Source organism: Poecilia formosa, unplaced genomic scaffold, assembly GCF_000485575.1.
Source record: "Poecilia formosa unplaced genomic scaffold, Poecilia_formosa-5.1.2 Scaffold16, whole genome shotgun sequence".
Taxonomy (NCBI): Eukaryota; Metazoa; Chordata; class Actinopteri; order Cyprinodontiformes; family Poeciliidae; genus Poecilia; species Poecilia formosa.
In genome coordinates, this window is record NW_006799955.1 from 4,145,755 (window position 1) to 4,165,826 (window position 20,072).

General features: G+C 38.5%; 1 protein-coding gene across 1 annotated transcript; it reads left to right on the top strand.

Annotated features, from left to right (window-relative positions):
• The first annotated feature begins 2,273 nt into the window (after positions 1 to 2,273).
• On the top strand, positions 2,274 to 17,789 carry ifih1 (interferon induced with helicase C domain 1). Its single transcript, XM_007546592.2, has 16 exons — positions 2,274 to 2,839; positions 3,149 to 3,320; positions 3,637 to 3,738; positions 4,744 to 4,794; positions 7,321 to 7,559; positions 8,106 to 8,313; positions 11,134 to 11,351; positions 11,569 to 11,664; positions 11,781 to 11,904; positions 12,297 to 12,512; positions 12,869 to 13,125; positions 13,212 to 13,361; positions 13,973 to 14,134; positions 14,218 to 14,411; positions 14,490 to 14,583; positions 16,212 to 17,789. The coding sequence occupies exons 1-16, from the start codon at positions 2,408 to 2,410 to the stop codon at positions 16,407 to 16,409; spliced, it is 2,913 nt and encodes a 970-aa protein (XP_007546654.1). The 5' UTR covers positions 2,274 to 2,407; the 3' UTR covers positions 16,410 to 17,789.
• The last annotated feature ends 2,283 nt before the right edge of the window (positions 17,790 to 20,072 follow it).

Genomic DNA, 20,072 nt, shown 5'->3' on the forward strand with positions numbered 1-20,072 from the left:
TTTTTTTTTTTTTTTTTTTTTTTTTGATCTGGCAGATGGAAGCAGGGACGGGGACAAGGAGTCACACAAACTCCCAATCATTGTTGACGTATTCAAGCAAAAAGCAAGAACAAAAATAAATGACGCTTTTGGTCAAGATTGGTAATGCTGGTTGTTGACAGGCCGTCAATCTTTTCAAGTCTGGCAGGCGGCTGGTGAGCACAGATGTTTGTTCAAACTGTTGACCCTGTGCAGCCTGAGACTTTGAAACCGAGGGTGTGAGCCAACGCAAGGCCTGGCGCTGCTTTGTGTCCTCATTAGAACCTGAAGTGTGAGGAGGTGACTTTTGTTGCAGCAGGAAAAATGATGATGCAGCGGTTCTTTTTCCATTTTCTGAAATCTTTGCATAGTACCTGACACTAAGGGTCTGACAAGCCAGCGGGAAAAAAAAAAAAAAAAAAAACGCATTCTGCAAATTTCCTCTCATGGGACAGGGGATATCGCACGATACTGACTACATGGATACCCTTAACAGTCACTGCTGAACCTGATCATTATACCCCATCTATAGTCTGAATCCTGTGTGGGTTACACAAACTATTTCCTAGAACTTTTAGAGCGATTCAGCATTACTACTGAGGTGTGTGAACAGTTTTCTCATCCTTAGCTGTATGCCTATATTCTTTGCAGTGTGACTCAGGGGCTATGGATAATTGCGCTGCAACATACATCACAGTACACTATATATTTAAATGATGTGCATTATTATTATTATTGTTATTGCAATCACTGATGTGCACCTACTGTACTATATTAAGCAGAATGCACCGTGCATGCTTGTTTGAGCAAATATCATAACATGCAGATTTGAGGATTATCTGCTGTTATCCCTGCCTCGGACACGCAAGTACGATGCAGTGCATGTGTTGTAAATTCTATTTATATACTGTTTTGCACTGATTTCAAGCCCAAAGTAGCACAACATAAATGATGTCAGCATTCATGTGTTTTGTTTTTATTTTATTTTTTTTATATAAATATATATGTTAAGATATGATGTGGCAGAAAAAGGCTAAATTAAAGATGGGATTTCACTTAATCGTACAGTAGGATCTGTTCTAAAGAAGGCTCCAAACAGGGACTTGTGCCTATACAATCAGTCCAAATGATAAGTCAGCCATCTTTATAAGTAACAAAATCGCATTCATGAATCCCATTGTATGCCCGTGTTATTTTGGATAATGCCCACCTTACTAAATATTATTCAACAACTGTAAAATAAATAATATATTATTGTATGATGTAAATAGTATTTTTTACTCCATCATTTATTTATGAAATTCTGTAAAACAATAGAATATGCTTGTTTTGAAACTATCGAAGCAATAAATGAAAAAGTGTTGAAGTTGTGTCTTTCACTTTTTATTTTAAATAATTATTTTTCTCCATTTCTCTGTGTTCCGCAACATGTTGATTTATTCTATTTTAAAAACAACGTTATCATTGTGTTGTTTCAGATGAAATTTGATGCCTAAATGATTAGTATTTAAGTTCTTTTTTTTTTTTTTGCTTTGGTATGGATTAATAAGTCAGCCTACTTTTGATCTTAAGTGCATAAATAAAACATATGTGTAAGTAAAAAAAATATATATATTAATTCCAAAGTAAATAACTGGAGTCTAGATGGATTTTTCAAACCACAATATACAGTCAAGGAAAGAATACAGAATTCTTTTTTTTATTCAAAAGGTTTTATGTATTAGGGCATGCAGGTGCATCTTGCTAAATTTCACACATACTGTTTCTTTAAAACAGTTTTTTGTGCAGGAATGTCATGCAACTGTCTACACAACGATAAGCAAGACAGCTGATTTTACAATTGTCCAGCAGAGAGTCACAAACAGCCTCCACAGGACAGGTAATCCACAAGTAGTAATTTCTAAAACTAGCTGCCCATCAATGGGAAGTTGAGTGGAAGGAAAAATGTGGAGTAGAAAAGGCTGCTAAAAGTAACAGGGATAACCAAAGTCTTGGGAAGATTTAGAAGCAAAACCCATTCAAGGGATTGGAAAGAGATTCATAAGACTTGAAATGCAGCTACAACGAGACGCATCCAAGACATGGAATATATCTGCCACAATCCTTCCGTAAAGCCATTTCTAAACCAAACCATTTATACTCCTTCCTATTAATTTAGACGCACCTGTATGTGTAATGTTGAAGAAGTGGTTCATAAATGTGGTTTATATCAGCTATCAAACAGTGACATCTAGTGGTCACTTTCAATATTAATTTGTTTTTGGGGAAAACGAAAGTAAACTAAGTTTTGTTTTCCAGGCTAAGCTATTACGTGAAGAAGTGAATCGTCATACTGGAAAGGCTGAGTCGGAGCCTGTTGTCTCTTGGATTATCGGACACTCTAGTCACGATGACTTCTGATAATGATGAGATACTTGAACGTCGCATTGAATGTTTAAAACCGAGACTGCGGCAGATTATAAAGGTAGACCAGGTACTGCAATATTTACATTTAGAATCTGGACGAAAGGAGGCGATCAGACAGAAACTGAACACGGAGGGTAATGAATCGGCTGCGGATTTGCTTATCGGTGCGGTTGTTGAGAGGCCACATCCAGTCGGCTGGTTCAGGGCCTTCGTTGATGCGTTGAATCATGGAGGCAGCGCTCACGCTGGTGACTATTTGGAGTTAAACCTCCCAGACCCCGAAGTGGAGGCGGAAAATGATTACTATGTCCAGCTAATTCAGTTATTTACTCCCAGTCTGGAGGACATGAAAACAGAAGAAGTGTTGACTCAGTGCTTAGCTCGATTTCTCCTAACTGCTGCGGACCAAGAGAGGGTAAGTGCACAAAAACAAAACAAAAAAATAGAAAGGGAAATCGCTGTTAGTTTGAAGTTAGAAAGAAAAAAATTAATGTTATCAGTCTTTTGTTTCGTAATGTTTTATCTTATGTGCTAGAATTCAAAGCAATCTATAAATGAAATTATGTTTTCATCGAACGTTTCAAATTGAGTTTTGTATGTCACCACAAGATGGCAGTATTGAATGCAAGTTGAAGTCCACCACCTCTGGCTGATGCGATTTCTCCTCCTTCCCTCAGGTTGCAGAAAAGTCACATAAACCCACTTTATTTTGTTCAAACTCTAGATTGAGGCTGAAAAAACAAACCACGGAAACAGACGTGGAGCCCATGAACTTTTGAACAGGATCGTGAGATGCCGACCTGGCTGGTTCTCTGAATTTCGGGAAATTCTGCGTGCCACTGAACACACACACCTTTATGAGCTCATAGGAGGATCACCTGAGTGTAAGAAACTGAGTAAGTGTCTAACCTGTCTCCTGGAGAGCACAGTTGTTGAAGAAAAGGCGATGAGGCAAAGTCTAGGCACTGATATTTCTGTGGGATTTAGGGAGATTTGGGAGTGTTATTGCATCTCAGTAATTACATAGATTGCAATATCCCTAATTCAGTTTCTTGAATAATTTCCTATTACCAATTGTTTATTCTACTGAATAATTTTACTAAAACTGTAATTCGGATTTCATCTACAGTATACAGAGTTTCTGTTTCTCAGCTTCATTTTGATATCCTTATAAAGATGGAAACAACTTTAATTATTTTTTTGGATTCTCAGAAAATGAAGCAAAAGCAGCAGAGGAGAAACCGGCCGAAAGCTGTCAGAGTGAGGAGCCCATGGAAATCAGTGGCACCGAGGGACCTCAGGATGATGCCCCAGGTCTCACAGAATATGTCTCCTCAATGTATAGAGCAGTTAATTTCTATTTTATATACATTAATATACATATATTATAGGTTTTTGCAGGAGCTGTAAAAGTCACCAAATTAATCAATGTTAAGCCTCAAAGATTGTCCATCCTCGTCTTGCATCACGATTACAGTTAAACCCAGACTTTTATATGTACAGTGTATAAAGAGACATAAGAAGTTTTCCTCTGTCCCTTTAAGACTAAACTCTTTCTGGTTTAATTCAGCAGGATTACCAAAACTATTTCTTTAGACAGTTTACATACATGTTCTCAGTAATTGATAGAATGGACTTTTAAACTAGATTTTCTTTTCTTTTCCTTCTGGAATAATGGTCCGTTTCTGTCTTTTTTACTCCATATCAGTAAAGGACTTGTTTCGAACTCTCTTACCAGATTTTGCGTGTTATCTTCACAACGTTTTTTTGCTCTTTCTTTAAGCTCGTTTCACAGATTTTGCACATTCTTTATGCTTCTTGCTACTCTGGTTGATTTTTTTTTGATGTCATGAAATGAAGCAGCATGTCTTAGATGTTGCTCTAAAATACATCCACATGTGTTCCTCCTGTAATTCAGCAGTCGTAAGCATAGAAAGCCACGACGTCTTGGCCTTGGTTTTCCCAATTTAAAAATGCACGTAAACTTTTCAAGAATACAGCATGTTCTTTGAGTCATTAGTTTTTCCATTACCTTTTAGGAAAGAAGGTAATGTTTGCTGTTTGCTTTCATGGCAGCAAACAGCCTGAAAGAACACATCCCCCCCCCCCTAAAACTGTCTCATGGCTCATTTTCATTTCTTCAGGAAATTAGAATCAAAACATTTTTGTTAGTTATGCTGTACTAACTAATTCTTCATTGGATGTTGCGCAAGTTATTTTATATTTGATTCTGTGCAGAAATTAGTGAAAGTCTGCTGCTTTTTATAAGCATATTTTGAGTAAATGCTGTTTTTTTTTAATTATATATTTTTTTTACAGATCTGTATTTAGACGGTGACCTGTCCAAATCCATGGATAATTTACCCCCAGGTGAGACTCATTTACCCTCATCCGCATTCTTAACATTGTTATAATTCCTTAAACTCTTGTCAATCTCAGAATGTGTTCAGTGAAACCTAGGCCACCAAGTCGTAAATTAGCTCAGGCATTTGTCAGAAAAATGTGTGTGTGATCTCTATTTCGCATTCACCAGGCATAATGAGATTAGCTGGGAGAGTTGTTGTGGAATATTTCGATGCCTTTTGGCGTGACATGAATAAGTTCCATGTGTGAACTCTGAAGAACCACAGAGAGGCTGCAGAGGACGGAGCGCAGTGGTGCTTTTAAATGAAAACCACATGCTGACTCAGTATTAGCAGATCGAAAAGGAATCTGTGAACTGTAGCCTTTAGTTAACTTTCTATGCATGCTTTGTCTTCTTCGGTTTTACAGGAGGGTGGAGTTAAGTTAGGCTGCAGTGTCTCGCATCTGTCATCAGCCAAGAGGCAGCGCATACTCTGTACAAAAACATCACTCTGACGATCTATTTACATTCTGAAATGCCTGTCTCTGGGGTGTAGTAAGTTACGGACATGTTGCCCTCATCCCAGGCTTAAATCGAGGATGGGGGAAGTACTCTGCCGCCACAATTTGAGTCTATTCCTGAAATTACCATAGCTTTATATCAACTCTAAATGACATTTTGAAACAAGCAGCGAACAGGAAAAATACACAGTTTTATTGGTTGATAAAATTTACACCTAATCTTCCCAGAAATTAAACTCTCATCCTGTTAGTTTTCAGATATTTTCTGTCCTGTGAAATAATTTGACTTCACCTCCCTTTTGGGGTAAAATTTAGAAGAGCTGACTGAATATATCCCAAATAATCACAGCATCTGGAACACATTTCCTATTGTTGTTGTTGTTCAGGCTCTATCTCTTCATCAGGACAGACTTGCGTTGATCCGTAGGAGGCTAATTAAAAACCGCCTGTACCGACAATAAAAAAACAATTATTCTCTGCCTTGCAAAAGTATTCATGGTTCTTAAATTTCTTCACATTTTATCAGGCTGCAACCTCAAACATCAGTTTATTTTAATGTGCATAGACCAATATAAAGCAGTATGTAATTGTGAAGTAAAATAAAAAGTATGCATATTTTTTTTCTTCCTCTGTTTTTAGAACTAAACATCTGGAAAGTGTGCATATCTGTCCAGTCCCGCTGAATTTGTTTTTTTTTGAACAACCACCTCCCACTCTAATCACAGCTGCAAAACAGCTCATGCTAAGTCAGGCTGAATGGAGAGTGGCTGAGGATCAATTTTCACCACAGATTTCACAGTTTTCTTGCCACAGATTCAGTTAGATTGAGCTGCAGACTTTGAATGGACCATTCTAAGACCTCAATGTGCTTTCGTCAAAACATTTAATTGCAGACCTGTTCTTTTGGAGTCTTCCTGGGTCGCCTTGTTGCCACCTAATAACTCTGACCAGTTTCCACACAGCTTGATGTTACCCTCACTTTGTTTCAAGGTGTGGATAATGGAATGAAGGTGATGTGCAGTTTTAGCTTTTCACAGGATGCAACATTTTGCATGTTGGTCAGAAAGCTCTATTTTGGTTGAAAGGTGTTATATTATGGAGGAACTTAAAGGTCGCTAAAAGAGCCTCCCTTGTTTAGTAGGTGACTTTTGAAGGTAATTTAACTGGAATTTATTTAGGGGTATCAAAGTAAACTAGCTTGGATTGCTTGCCTTGCCACACTTTCATTTATTTATTTATATATTTTTTTATCAGCAAATTTGAAAGCCATATCATCTTTCTCCCACTCAGTAATTATTCATTAGTTTGTGTTAGACTGTCACGCAAAATCTTGATTAAAAAAAAAAAAAAAACGTCTCAGGAGAACAGGAGCATTGTTTGGTTTCCGAGAAAAAAATTTAAAAAAAAAAAAAAAAAAACATTAAGATTTTTTGTTGTTGTTGTATTGTAGCAAAACATAAAACAGTGAATACTTTTGCAACCCACTGAGGTTTTGTAGTCACAGCTGTGGAAAATGTGGAACTCGTAACATAAGGGGGTCTCGTTCGTGAAAATTGTGCAAAATCTGAGACAGAACAAATGACTCACTCCCTTCCAGCAACTTTAAATCCAGCTAAGGCGGATCATAGGTCTGGTGTTTACCCACAGCTAAGACCGAATTGTGCTACATAAAACCAATCGTGAAAACGATACTCAAGTTACATGTCATGACATGATGGAGTTTGTCTGAATAATTTCAAACAAGCTTTAGGTTTTCTGTGCTTGCTGTTGGTTTGTATACCTATGTTTACAGCAAATGGGTATTTCTGTTGTAGCTTGTATGAAAGGATATGAATTAATATGCATTTCCTCATTCTCTTAATTTGGCAAATTTGAGGTTTTAAAACTAGGTTTGTGTTCTGAATGCACATGAAAAAAATTGCTCCATGTATAAAAACAGTTTAAAGAGGACATTCCATAACAATGTGTAATTGTGGCTTGCTGACATAGACAGAAGCCCTTTTCAGACTGAGGCTTTGGTCTGCATTGCAGATGTAAGCGGCTGTCCAGGAGCAGAAGCAGCAGGGGCCACCGGAGGAGGCCCAGAAGAAATTTCTCTTCGTGATTATCAGATGGAAGTTGCCAGGCCTGCCTTGGAGGGGGAAAACGTTATTATTTGCCTCCCGACAGGAAGCGGTAAAACCAGAGTTGCAGTGTACATAACCCAAAAACATCTGGACAGCAGGAGAGCTGAGGGGAAACCAGGGAAGGTGGTTGTCCTGGTGAACAAGGTACTAGGATCTGACTTTGGTTTGTCTGACTTTGGTTTGCCTGACTTATGGGCTTTTTGGCTGCAGTGCTTCATTCAGATCCAACGAAAACACGGAAGTTTACACACCACATATTTCATGCCATAGGTTTTATGTATCCCAGTGCACTTTGTTACTATTTGGCCCATACAAGATGTGGCCTGAACAAAAAAAATAAATACCATGTGGCAAAAAATATTTCCCTCCCATAAAACTATCTAGTAGCAGACAAAGTAATCCTATGTGACTGGAAGCATTTACACTTTTAATCTTCATTCCTGAGCAATAAGTAGGTTAGTTGTGCCCACACAGAAAAGTCTGTGTACTCCTTTTGCAAAGAGAGTGCAACAAAATCCCCTTCTTCCACTAATTAGAAGCCCTGCCTTAAACAAAAGGAATAAAGCTCCGAGTAGTTTAGCTGTGGCGGGTGTTAGCCCTTTAGATGCTGTAGTGGCAGAAAGTCATTTCTTCCTTTAAAGAAAAAAAAAGAAAAATTGTGTTCATAAAATTTTCTTTTTTGGCTTGTAGATTCCTCTTGTGGAGCAGCATTTCTCCACAGAGTTCCGTATCCTGAAGCTCACGTACAAAGTGGAGAGGGTCAGTGGAGACTCTCAGCTCAAAATCTCCTTCGCTAACATTGTAGAAAGAAACGACATCATCATCTGCACAGCCCAGATTCTCGAAAATTACTTGGAGAGGGCTTCCAGCGGAGAGGATGAAGGGGTGAAGCTAAGCGGTAGGTCTTTGCAGCACTTAATTTCTAAATAAGTTTGGTGGGACAAACTACTATAAGATAATCACTCACAAAGAACTCAGTTTGTGTTAATTTACTAGCCCAATCCAGGGTCAAATACACACGAATACATTCCTGGGTGGGCTTAACAGAATGATGTGGGGTTATGGGTTTTATTGAGATAAGTAGGGTTTTCCTAGCCCTGAAAATAGGTTAAATTAGAAAATATTCCACATGAATGTTACCAAAGACTGGTTGAGAGCTGGAGTGGTTGGATCCCCACCGGTCATTAAGTAAGCAGCACGGTTCGCCCTCAGACCGGGATTCGAACCTGGGACCTTCACTGTGCAGAGCAACCGTCCCGCCAAATGCACTTCCATGGAGCCCTGGGTAGAAAACAGTTAACATTAACTATTAACTGTTTATATCTTACCTTCAAAGTCATATTCTCTGATAATAGAATATTAAGCTACCGTAGTATTCATGCTATCATAGCATTTTCAAAGAACTGATGATTATTTTTGCTGTTACCCCTAAAATCCTAAAATACACTCCATCCGGCTCCACCTTGCTCTGCCACACTGCGGCCTCCGCAGTAAAAATGCACCCATTCACGCCAATAATAGCATTTGCACTGCATCCGCACAACAGTTCATGCTTCCGCAAAGCCATTACCCCAAAATTTGAACTGATTCTGTTTTTTGCCAGACAATGGAGCAAGTGTGTAGTTAACCTTCAAAGCCCACACCTTTCCAACAGGAAGCTGCAACGAGCGCAACATCTGTATTTTCAAAATAGTTCATCAAGGCAGACTATATTTTCTTGAAATATTTGCTCTATTAATAAAAATAGCCATAAGTGATACATGTCATCATGTATCAGTTATGCTGACATGTATTAGTCAGCATAATTAAAAATGTGGATTTAATTCTGAAAAGTTTCTTGCTCAAGTCACAGCAGGGAGAGCAATGTAGGAAAAATGTAATTTTTTGAAGTTGAGAACTGCCGCATTTTACGTGACACCGTTCATCCTTTTTATCACTGGCTTTGTCACGTGCTCTCTCTCGTTTTCCCACGCATGCGTCTTGTAAAACCTCTCTGTGGTTTGTAGTGGAGCGGAGCTGAGAAGACACTGAGAAGCAGTGGAATTTGGGGTGCTCCAGAATGGCGGCAGCCCGCCTGCAAAGTGCGGAGCGGAGCCGAGCCGGATGCAGTGTCACCTGCTGGAATTGTTAGGCAGACAGGAAGAATTGGACATGTCTGGCAAAATTGTTAATAGAACTATCCCACAAGGTGTCACACAAGACTTAATGAAGTCCAGATGAAGAACTGAGGGTTAAAGATGTGGGTGGAGAAATTGATATGTAGCCCCTTGTGGGCAGGAAGGTGGAAAAACCAGACTGACAGAATGAAAGGGAAACTTCACATATTGCACAATTCAAAACATGCATTTAAAATTTAAACTGCAAGTCTGTACAGGCACACACCAAAATGTTTTGAACTTAAAAAGAAAACTATAATTCTAGAAACTTCTCCTCCTACAAATCCTGCACAAATGATGCACTTTAACTACTGTCAAACTTTTATCACGGTCTCTATTTAAAAAAAACAAAAAAGGGAGAATCCTTTGCAGTAACAAAATAGAAAACTGCTCTGTACACTCAGTTATTAAAGAAAAACCCAGCAACCTTTGAAGGAATGGGAGTTTTGAACTGTTGCCTTCTAATTTTCCATAGCAGACATTTGTCCTGCAGTGACAAAAGCCAGCTTGAAAGTAAAACAGCAGAGTCTGTTTGTTACATTTATAGTGATCTGCTGCAGTAACAGAGCTGCAGCAAAAATTATTTTATATTATTTCATTTCAAAAATGTATGCTTTTCTGCTGCTCATTCAATGTTGAAGGGCTATAACATTTTGCAACCAGCACCCACACCGCAGATGGTCTGGCTGTATTTTTTCGTTTACTCTGATGTACAGACTGAACAGTAAATGGTCATTTCTTGTAAAAGAAGAAATCAAGATTACTAGAAATCAAAACACACCATTAAACTTAATATGGTTGCAACATCTCTAAATTCATGCAAAATCTACCCTGGATTTTACTGACACTGAAATGTTCTGGAATCGATAACCACCGAGGGAACATGGAGCAGGATTTTCCCCCGACAGGATCTTGTCATATTCTTCCGACTCTAGTGTTTGCTCCTGGCAGTCATCAGTCCAAGGTGGAATAGCCACCTCAGAGGAACATATGCTGTTTGTCGAAACACTTGAAAGCATTTATTCACCTCCCCCCCTCCCCACTTCCTCCTGGCTCTCAGGCCACATGTCTGTTCAAGCCATCGGTGTGTAGCTGGATCGAATTCACGAGAGAGCGTCTATCACAGCCCGTCAAACTTGCCACTCTGCCTTCTCTTCTGGGACAAATTCGAATAACAGTTTAGACTCGAGTCATTGTAAAGCGCCGTATTTAGATCACATTGAAGTCTGGCTTTGTTTTTGAAGCATGCAGTTCTCGTAACAGATGTTATTGTGCGGTTTAAACTGCTGTCTCAAATTTTCTCTAAAAGCTCTGATTTGTGTGGGGACAGTTGGTTTTTCTAAAGAACTACCTCAACCTTTCCAGGGACTCTTTCAACTAACAGTGCTTGGTTGAAGAATTTTACTGACTTTATATAAGATTTGTGTACTTTCAGTTAGGGAGAAATATATATTAGTTGCAAAAAATGTCCCTTCTGTTAATTCTTTGTTCTTATTTCTGCATGGCATTAAAAATTTACAGTTCCAAGTGAACCTCTGGCATTATGTCACCGTCTTTTCCAGATCTGACACTGATCATAATAGATGAATGTCACCACACTCAGAAAGGAGAAGTCTACAACCACATCATGATGAGGTACCTGAAACAAAAGCACAAGAACAAAAAGCTCCTGAAGGAGCAGAAGAAGCCCGTACCGCTTCCTCAGATCCTGGGCCTGACGGCCTCACCGGGGGTCGGAGGTGCCAAAACCCTGAATAAAGCTGAAGAGCACATTCTGCGAGTAAATACTCTGTTTAACATTGTATCTGAAACTGTAATATCGTATGCATTTTTGCAACTTATTTTATTCATCTAAATTTCTTTCACGTTCATCTCTGCTTTCTAATTCCAAGCCTTAGTTTCCTACTTCAAGGAAAGCTAAAAAACATACATACATTTTATATATATATTGTATTTTGCATTACATATTAATGCAGGTTTCCTTCCCTCTTTTGTAGATTTGTGCAAACTTGGATGCTTCCAAAATTATGACAGGAAGCATTGTGAAAAAGGAACAACGGAAATCCATCCTGCCTGTTGAATCGAGAAAAGAGGTAGACGCTGTTTCACATAAAATTCAACAAGATATGTGCATTAAACTACAAATGTGGCAACGTTCTTCTTTAGTCGAGGGGAGTTAACAGTATTTTTACCTAACCGTCATCATCAGGATCCCTTTGGTTGTGTGGTGAAGACAATCATGACTGCCATTCACGAGCATGCCCGGCTTTTCCCCACATGTGACCTGGGCTCTCAGAATTACGAACAATGGGCTGTTCAAAAAGAGCGAGAAGGTGAGTGGAATTGTTACACAGATATATATTATATAGATATGCTAAAAATTGACTAATGTCGGTGGATACTGATGTTGGTGCCGATATGTCGTGCATCCCTAATACAAATCGATAGAGGTGGCCTTTAAAATTTGGTATGAAAAGTACACAATTTCTCTTAAGTCGATGATATTTATTAGCATTATGCAGCCTGAATCTTTATATCTGTGATGTTAATCTTAGTTTGTTTGTTTTTTTAAGATTCAGTAAAGTATTTAAGCTCCATAAAATCCTTCTTCACTTTTACCTGCAGTGTGCCTGTAATGTCCCTTTAACGCTAACTCTTTATTACACTGGACAGTCTGGGTTTTGCACACATAGAGCTATCATGAAATTGCCTCATTGTGTTGTAGCTGCCAAAGACGGAGACCAGACAGTTCGGGTCTGCGCGGAGTTCCTCCGACGGTATAATGAAGGTCTGATTTTAAGCAACACCATACGCATGTGTGACGCTCTCAGTCTCCTGAACAAGTTCCACGAGGAGCAGATCAAGAAGAAAACATCACAAGATGAAGAACAAAACATGGAAATAACAGAGACGGAGAGATTTTTGTTCAATTTGTTTAAAGGTAAGATCTTTCTTTTTTTTTTCTTTTTTTCTTGTTGATATTCTTAATTTCCACTATAAATTTTAAATATATAATCAAAACCCGTTGCTTACCCACATCTTCACATTTTTGCTTTTATGCTGTGCTTTTATAATAAACAAAGAGCTATTTTCCCATATTTAAAAAAAATATTGCCTGGCCAATCAATTTAAAGCTTTATTTTAGACTAAAACCTCATATAAGTCTGGTTGGAGTAATAATTTACCCAGACTTAAAGGGCTGTCAGTAGTTTTGCAAGAGACTGCAGTCGTAAAAGTGTCTCGTTTAACTTTGCTGAAAATATTCTGCCTTAGTCCTTTAACATCTACTCCTTACAGACAAAAAGGAAGAGCTGGAGAAGCTGGCAAAGGATCCAACATACGAAAACGACAGTCTGTCAAAACTCAGAACTAAAATTTTACAAGAGTTCAGCAGCCGAAAAGAAGCCAGAGGGATCATTTTCACCAAAACACGTCACAGCGCTATGACTCTTAGCCAGTGGATTCAAGAAAACCCCAAGTTTGCTGACATCGAAGTAAAACCTTCTTATTTCATTGGAGGAGGAGACCAGAGCGATACCAAACCAATGACAGCTGTAAGTGCATACTTCACAAACTGAACTCTCTTAGGCTGCCATTTCCCAAGTTCTTCATGTATGTGACCTGCAGTTGTATTCCTCAGGCAGAGCAGAAGGATGTGTTGAAGAGGTTCAAAAGCGGTGAACTCAACCTCCTTATTGCTACCACAGTGGCAGAAGAAGGTTTGGACATAACGGCCTGCAATTTTGTTATTCGATATGGCCATGTGACCAATGAAATCGCTATGATTCAGGTCAGTAAAATGAACGACTGTAATCCGTGATTAAAAATGTGTTGGTATGTCTTTTGGTTTTATACGGTGTGACTTTGACCACATAAATAAATAAGGTATCTGAAGGACATATGATAAAATAAATCTCTATTGATTTTTGACAATCAGACTGACTTTAAAGTCATTTTATGTTCTTTCAAAAAGTCACAAAGAGAATAACGCGCCGATTCCCCCAAAATCCACTACAATGAAAATTATTTGTTGTGGCTTAAAAAAATATATATTTGCTACTTATAGCAGAGAAATTTCAAGGGCCATTTCAGGACAGTCCTGATAACTAACATTTTAAATTCCCAGGCATTGCAGCCAAAATGTTTCTTCAAGAAAAACAGGGATTCCTGATTTCATCTGTGCCTGTGTTTGTAGTTTTTCCATTCTGCTCAAATCAAATGTTAAATTTATCTCAGCCTGTTCCTGTTTTCCACAAACTTTTTCATGGCTCAATATTTTCAAGTGTCCCGTTAGTCATCCAGCTGTAAATACTGGCAACAGAAAATAAAAAATAAAAAAAATGTGGGCTGACTAAATATGAGTAGGTGATTGCTGACCATTTGTTCTGTTGCCCTTTGCAGTCTCAAGGCAGAGGAAGAGCTGAGGACAGCACATACACTGTCGTGGACGTAAAGAACTCCGGGGTGGCTGAAAAGGAGTGTGTCAACGAGTACCGTGAGCAAATGATGAACAAAGCCATTCAGAAAATTAAAAAATTAGATCAATCAGTTTACAACAAACAAGTATGTTAAACAAGTATTATTAGCCATCTATTTTCTCCTAAATACAGTCTTTTAACCTTTTTTTTTTTTTCTCCTTCCATTAGATCACAGAGTTTCAGATACAGGCTATAATGGAGGAAAGAGTGAGACAGGTAAATCAGAAGAAGAAGGCTGTGAAAGATGAGAACCCGTCTTCTGTAAAGTTTAGCTGTCGTCACTGCACCAAATACATCTGCAGCGGCGAAGACATCCAAATCATTGAAAACATGCACAGAGTCAATGTTACGCAACAGTTTAGGTACTAATTACGATATAAACTTTTCAACACTGGCACGTTGCATTGCATGGTTAATTATACTCTCTTTTGTTTGTGCAGGAAACTTTTCATCCAGAGAGAAAACGCATCTCTTCAGGAGCGACGTTTGGACTACGAGACCAATGGAGTCATAGCTTGCAGTGGCTGTGGTCAGGTAAACACACTGTTTGGTTTTTGGATTTACAGTCTTGCTAGTAACTTGAGATAACTTGTCTCGCCAAGATACTCGTATCCCTGAATCCTAGCTCCTAGTTGTTCACATTACAATGGCAAACTAATTTAATTTATTGGGCTTTTTGATAGACAAACATAAATTTGTGCACAACTGAAAAAATGTGTTAGTCTCTGCTCATTCCCCAACAATTAGATTATGGTCTGGTCTGCAAGATATGAAAGACATCTATGTTAACTGATGAATTTGAAGAATTTTGTTTGTCCTAACTGACCTAAAGCAGGAAACATTTAGTCTGCAAACGATGTCCTTTTATAGTTTATTTAAATATCTGTTTACAGATGCAGATTTATCCATCTTTTCATCCAGTTTGCTTGTCTTTGCCTAAGAAAGCCCCCCCCCCAGTAGCATGATGCTGCTATCATGTTTCACTGTGTGATTAGTGCGTTCAAGATTATGATTGGTGTCAAGTCTTCACCACACATAGTTTTGTACTTATAGACCACAAAATTCAGTTATCTTCTGACCACAGCACCTTCTTCCACATGTTTGCAGCATCACCTGCATAGCTTTTTGGAAACTGCAAAAGAGACTTATTAGATATTATTTCAATATTGACGTCCTTCTTTCCAGTCTTTCATAAAGGTCGTATTTGTGGAGAGTATAGCTAGTGGTAGTCCTGTCAGAGTATTTTCCTACATTAGTGGTAGAGTTGTGCTGCTACTCTAGCCCCTTTCATTAAACACTAAAAGGCGGGTTTATGTGCTCCTTTTCTGGCGTCTTCGTGTCGTTTGTGTATTTAGGATTGATAAAGTGAGAGGGGTAGAAGTCAGCCTGCCTATGCCATACCCCTGAATTGCGAAATTCTGTAATCATAGCCATCACGTGGGTTGAACTTTATGGAGGAGAGCCGGCTTTACTGGTCGAAAAAGTGATGATGTGTCATTTGAGTAGTGAGCCAGCAGCAGGATTTACAAATATAAGCATGATTCAGAAATCATTTCTGGATGAGGTGGCTTGTCTGCGGATTTATAACAGAAATATTTGTGAACGAGGGCTCTGATTAATGAATTGTTTGCCCAGCCAGTCGGTTCTGGTCAGCAGTCATGTCTTGTTGGGTTTACAGTTATTCTTTACTCCTACTTTGGGATGATAGATTAAGCTGTTTACCACGAGATGTTTATAGTTTGGGATGGTTTCAAAAACCAAACCGTGTTTTAAACATGTCCGGGTCTTTACTCCTGACCTTTCACTTGTTTCCTTGTTCCTGTTTTTCCACTATTTCCTATTAAACATCTGAGAGCTTCACAGAATAGCTTTATTAGCATCATTTTAGCTACATTTAGTGATTCTATGACATAAAATCCCCAAAGAAATACATCCGTTTGTGATTGTAATGTGACAAAATGTAAAAAAAAAACAAAAAAACAATGTGAATATTGTTGCTAATCACTGTAGAGCTTCATGGCAAATGAAGAACAATAAATCTATATTTTTTTTATTACTTATTTTATCTGACAGTCTGGCTGCTATGGAAATAAGTTTAATGCATTAAACGGATAAAATATGCACTAAGATTTGTCTTCTTTTAAACTCCGCTTCTGTTGCAGACATGGGGTTCAATGATGTTTTACCGTGGGATTGAGCTGCCTTGTCTCCATGTGAAAAACTTTGTGGTGGATATAAATAAGAAAAAGTACAGCAACTGCACCAGGTGGAACGACCTTCCTGTCAAGTTTCCTGACTTCGACTACATCGAACACGCCAGCCTGATGGCACAGGGCTCGGACGATGAAGTCACAGAGTGACCCTAACAAATCAAAGCGCTTGTTTCTTCCGGAGGCGGGCGGTTCTCTTCCGATGATACGTTTTGTGTGCGCATTAATTGCAGTACGCACAGAATGTGCGGGTTCTGTTCTTTACGTAGACTTAAATGTTTTTATTGGTGCCAAGTGCGCTTTGTCTTCAAATTTTGCACTTAGTTGGAATTATGCATCATTTAAATTAAATCTGAATCCATTTACAAAACGACTCAAAAGTATTTTCCTCAGAAATCATTGCTGTCCCGTGAGATGGCAGGCAGTGAGCCCTTGATTGTCCCTCAGAGCCCACCTGTCAACTCACATGCACACAAACAGGTGCTGTTGACTCTGTTTAATTCACCCGTCAGTGAGTGATTCACCACTGTTGAGACGGAGCTATTTACAGAGGCAACCTTTGGTAACCTCTGTGTCCACATCCTTTTAGGCGACCTAATCGATTGGGCAATTCTGCAAGTTGCACAAATCCCTCAGGATTAATCAAGTGAGTATTTTTTCCAACAGGAAAGAAAATTTGCTCTGCGTAAAATTGCACTGAAAGTTTTGTATGAGGACGTATGATATTTTAAAAAATCCTTTTTAATCAAAGGACACTTTAGGTGTTACATGTAACCTGTAAGGCTGGGTTTTCAATCTTTTCAGGATCTGATACAAAAGGAAACATTGCAAAAGAATTATTTAATTAATGGTATAATGACAAAAACAAAACCGTAAATGAAAAGCCATCATGCTGCTTTTATTAATGTATAAGTGCTGGGGGGTTTCTTTTTCTTTTTATATTTATTGCATAAATATGCATTTACAAATCCAATGTTTAATCAATTAGGATTTTAGATTTCAGAGAAAGATCCTACAACATTGTGTACCTCTAGATTGTTACCAGTCCGAACATCGATAACTGCTGCTCTTAGTTTATTGCTTCATGTGCACAGCATGTGGAGTAGCTCAGGTTGTCATTTCTTAATCAGGCCTAAAAATGGCAAATTCATCTCCCTTTATTTGTTCTTTCTCACTTGTCAGAAAATCATCTAGTTTCATTTTCATATCATTTTTGACTGTTTTAAAGAGCAGTTTGACACATGAATTTAGCAAAAAATAAATTTACACACATATTAAGTGAACTCAACATAAATACAAGTGTATGTACCTTGTTAAAGCAAAATAATGCATTTTTAAAGTTTAAATGTTTTAAGTGCCAAAATCCTTTGAAAATAAGCATCAATGTTAAAATGTTTTCAGATGTTTGGACTGTATGATTGCTGAATGTTTATTCAAATGACTGCTTTAGAAGCAGTGTGTTTGCTGACTAGGAAAACTAAATCCTCTGTGGTTTTGAATGCATTTCAAATAAAACTGTGTAGACGTTTTCTTTACCTTGTCGTTATTAAAGTTCTACCACGGTATTGATACATGCAACTTGTGCTTATCTTGTCATATTACATGACAAAATGAACAACATGCTGAAGTTGGTGGACAAAATCATCCATTGTCAATGTTAAAGTTTTTACACTGGCAAAGTATTGTCAACAGTGAAAGGAAAAAAATTACATTTCTTTCAAATTTTCTCTTACACAAATCTTAAAATGAGACCTACATTTGTATTCAATTTGTGTGTTACATTTATGAGGAAATTTACCTATTCCATAGGGATCTGAGGGTTTTTTTTTTAGAGATCACTAGGGCACAGACAAAGTCTAAGGAACATATCATAGAGGTGAGACATAAAGTTTTGATAAGTTTAAACCATATTTAAGTTTTAAAAACTACTTAAAAACAATAATAGTTTTTTTGAAAATCCTACAGAGCACTGCATAATCCATCTGAGAGTATGGCACAACTGCAAACCTACTGAGAGATAGCCATCCACCCAAACCAACTAGTCAGACACGGTGAGCATTAGACAAAGATCCAGTGCTCAGGTAAGAACATCTGTTGACAGGAGAAGTATTAGTCATGCACTCCACAAATTTGGCCTTTGTGCAAGAATAGCAGAAAGGAAGTTTGTTGAAAAAAAGTCTCAACTAGTTCACCCCGAACACTCCGTCTCTATTATTAAGCACAATGTTGGCAGCAACAGGCAAGCTTACCCAATTCATTTTTTTGAGTCATTTTTGACTATGAGCCAACAATGAGGCAAAGACGACAGGCTATGACATCAACTATGTGTGGTTATTTGCGGGAAACAACAAAGAAATTAAAGTGAAAGCCTGAGACTTTCTCAACCAGAGGACAAAAATCGTAGCACAAAGTCTCATTGAATGCGAGTGTGAAAGCTGTGTTGGACACACTTTGTACATGCAAAAGCGGGTGAGTAATAACTTAAATAATACAAGCTTGTAAAAAAATATGCCTTCAGGAAAATGCTTAAAAGTAAAGATTATCATATGCAAATACCCCAGTTACTGCAGCACATGTTTTCATGCTGCCATAGAGCTAGCTGAATTTACAGTTAGCTCTATGGCATAGAAATACAGCATAACTTCCTTCACTTATTGACCTACCATACAGTGTCATCATGACCAAAAAAAAAAAAAAAAGAGGATTTTTAAAACCAACTTAACTTTGTAAAGATGAACATGTACTTTCCATTGATCACAGTTCCATTGAACAAGGCATGCGGTCGGCTGCAGGCCTTGATCCATTTCTTGTGTTTTTCCAGACTACATTTGGGTTTTGGAAACGTTATAAATTGTACTCCGCCCTCTACACGCTCTCGGTAACGGCCGTCGGGACCGCATGTTCTACAATGACAACGTTGAACCACAATTTCCTAATATTTTCCTTGAAATCTTTAGGATCGCAGCGCGTTAGCAATAAGAAACCCAGATAATGTTGACTGAAGTTCAGTTCCTCCAGATAAGGGGCGTGTACTTTGGGACAACTGATCGATTGGTCAGTTGCTGGCAAAGCCGCTAGAATGATTGACAGGTGGGTGATGTTAATTGTGGTTCATTCCTCCTGACAGAACTGGAGTATTTGCATTAAGTTTATCAGTCACACATGCCTTTACAGACTGTAACGTCTCCATAGGGCGACAGAAGTGCACCAGTCCCCCCTGCAGCAAAACAGCCTCACAACATGACGCTGCCATCACCATACTTCACAGTTGGAGTGATGTCCCCAGACTTACAATGGTCCCCCTTTTTCCTCCAAATGTAATGATGGTCATTATGCCAAACAGCTCCACTTTAGTTCCATCAGACCACTGGACATGCCTCCAAAACTGAAAGTTATTGTCCCTGTGTGCACTTCCAAACTGCACTCTGGCTCTTTTTTGTGCTTCTTTTAGAGTAATGGTTTCATCCTTGCTAAGTGGCCTTTTAGCTTGTGCAGGACATGTTTCATTGCGGATAAGGGCACTGCCTTATCAGTTTCTGCCAACATCAGTCACAAGGTCTTTGGCTTTTGTTCTGAGGTCGATTTGCACATTTCTGACTGGGACACAGGACCCATCTCTCTCCTGAGTGGTCTGACAGTTAACATTTCCATCAAGTTAATACTTGTGTATTGTTTGAATGGGTGATTTTGGTATCTTCAAGCATCTGGAAATTGTTACCAAAAATGATCCAGACTTGTGCAGCTCTACGGTTTTCTTCCTGATATCTTGGCTGCTTTGTCAAGCAAGAAAGAAGTGTGTGTGTGTGGGGGGGT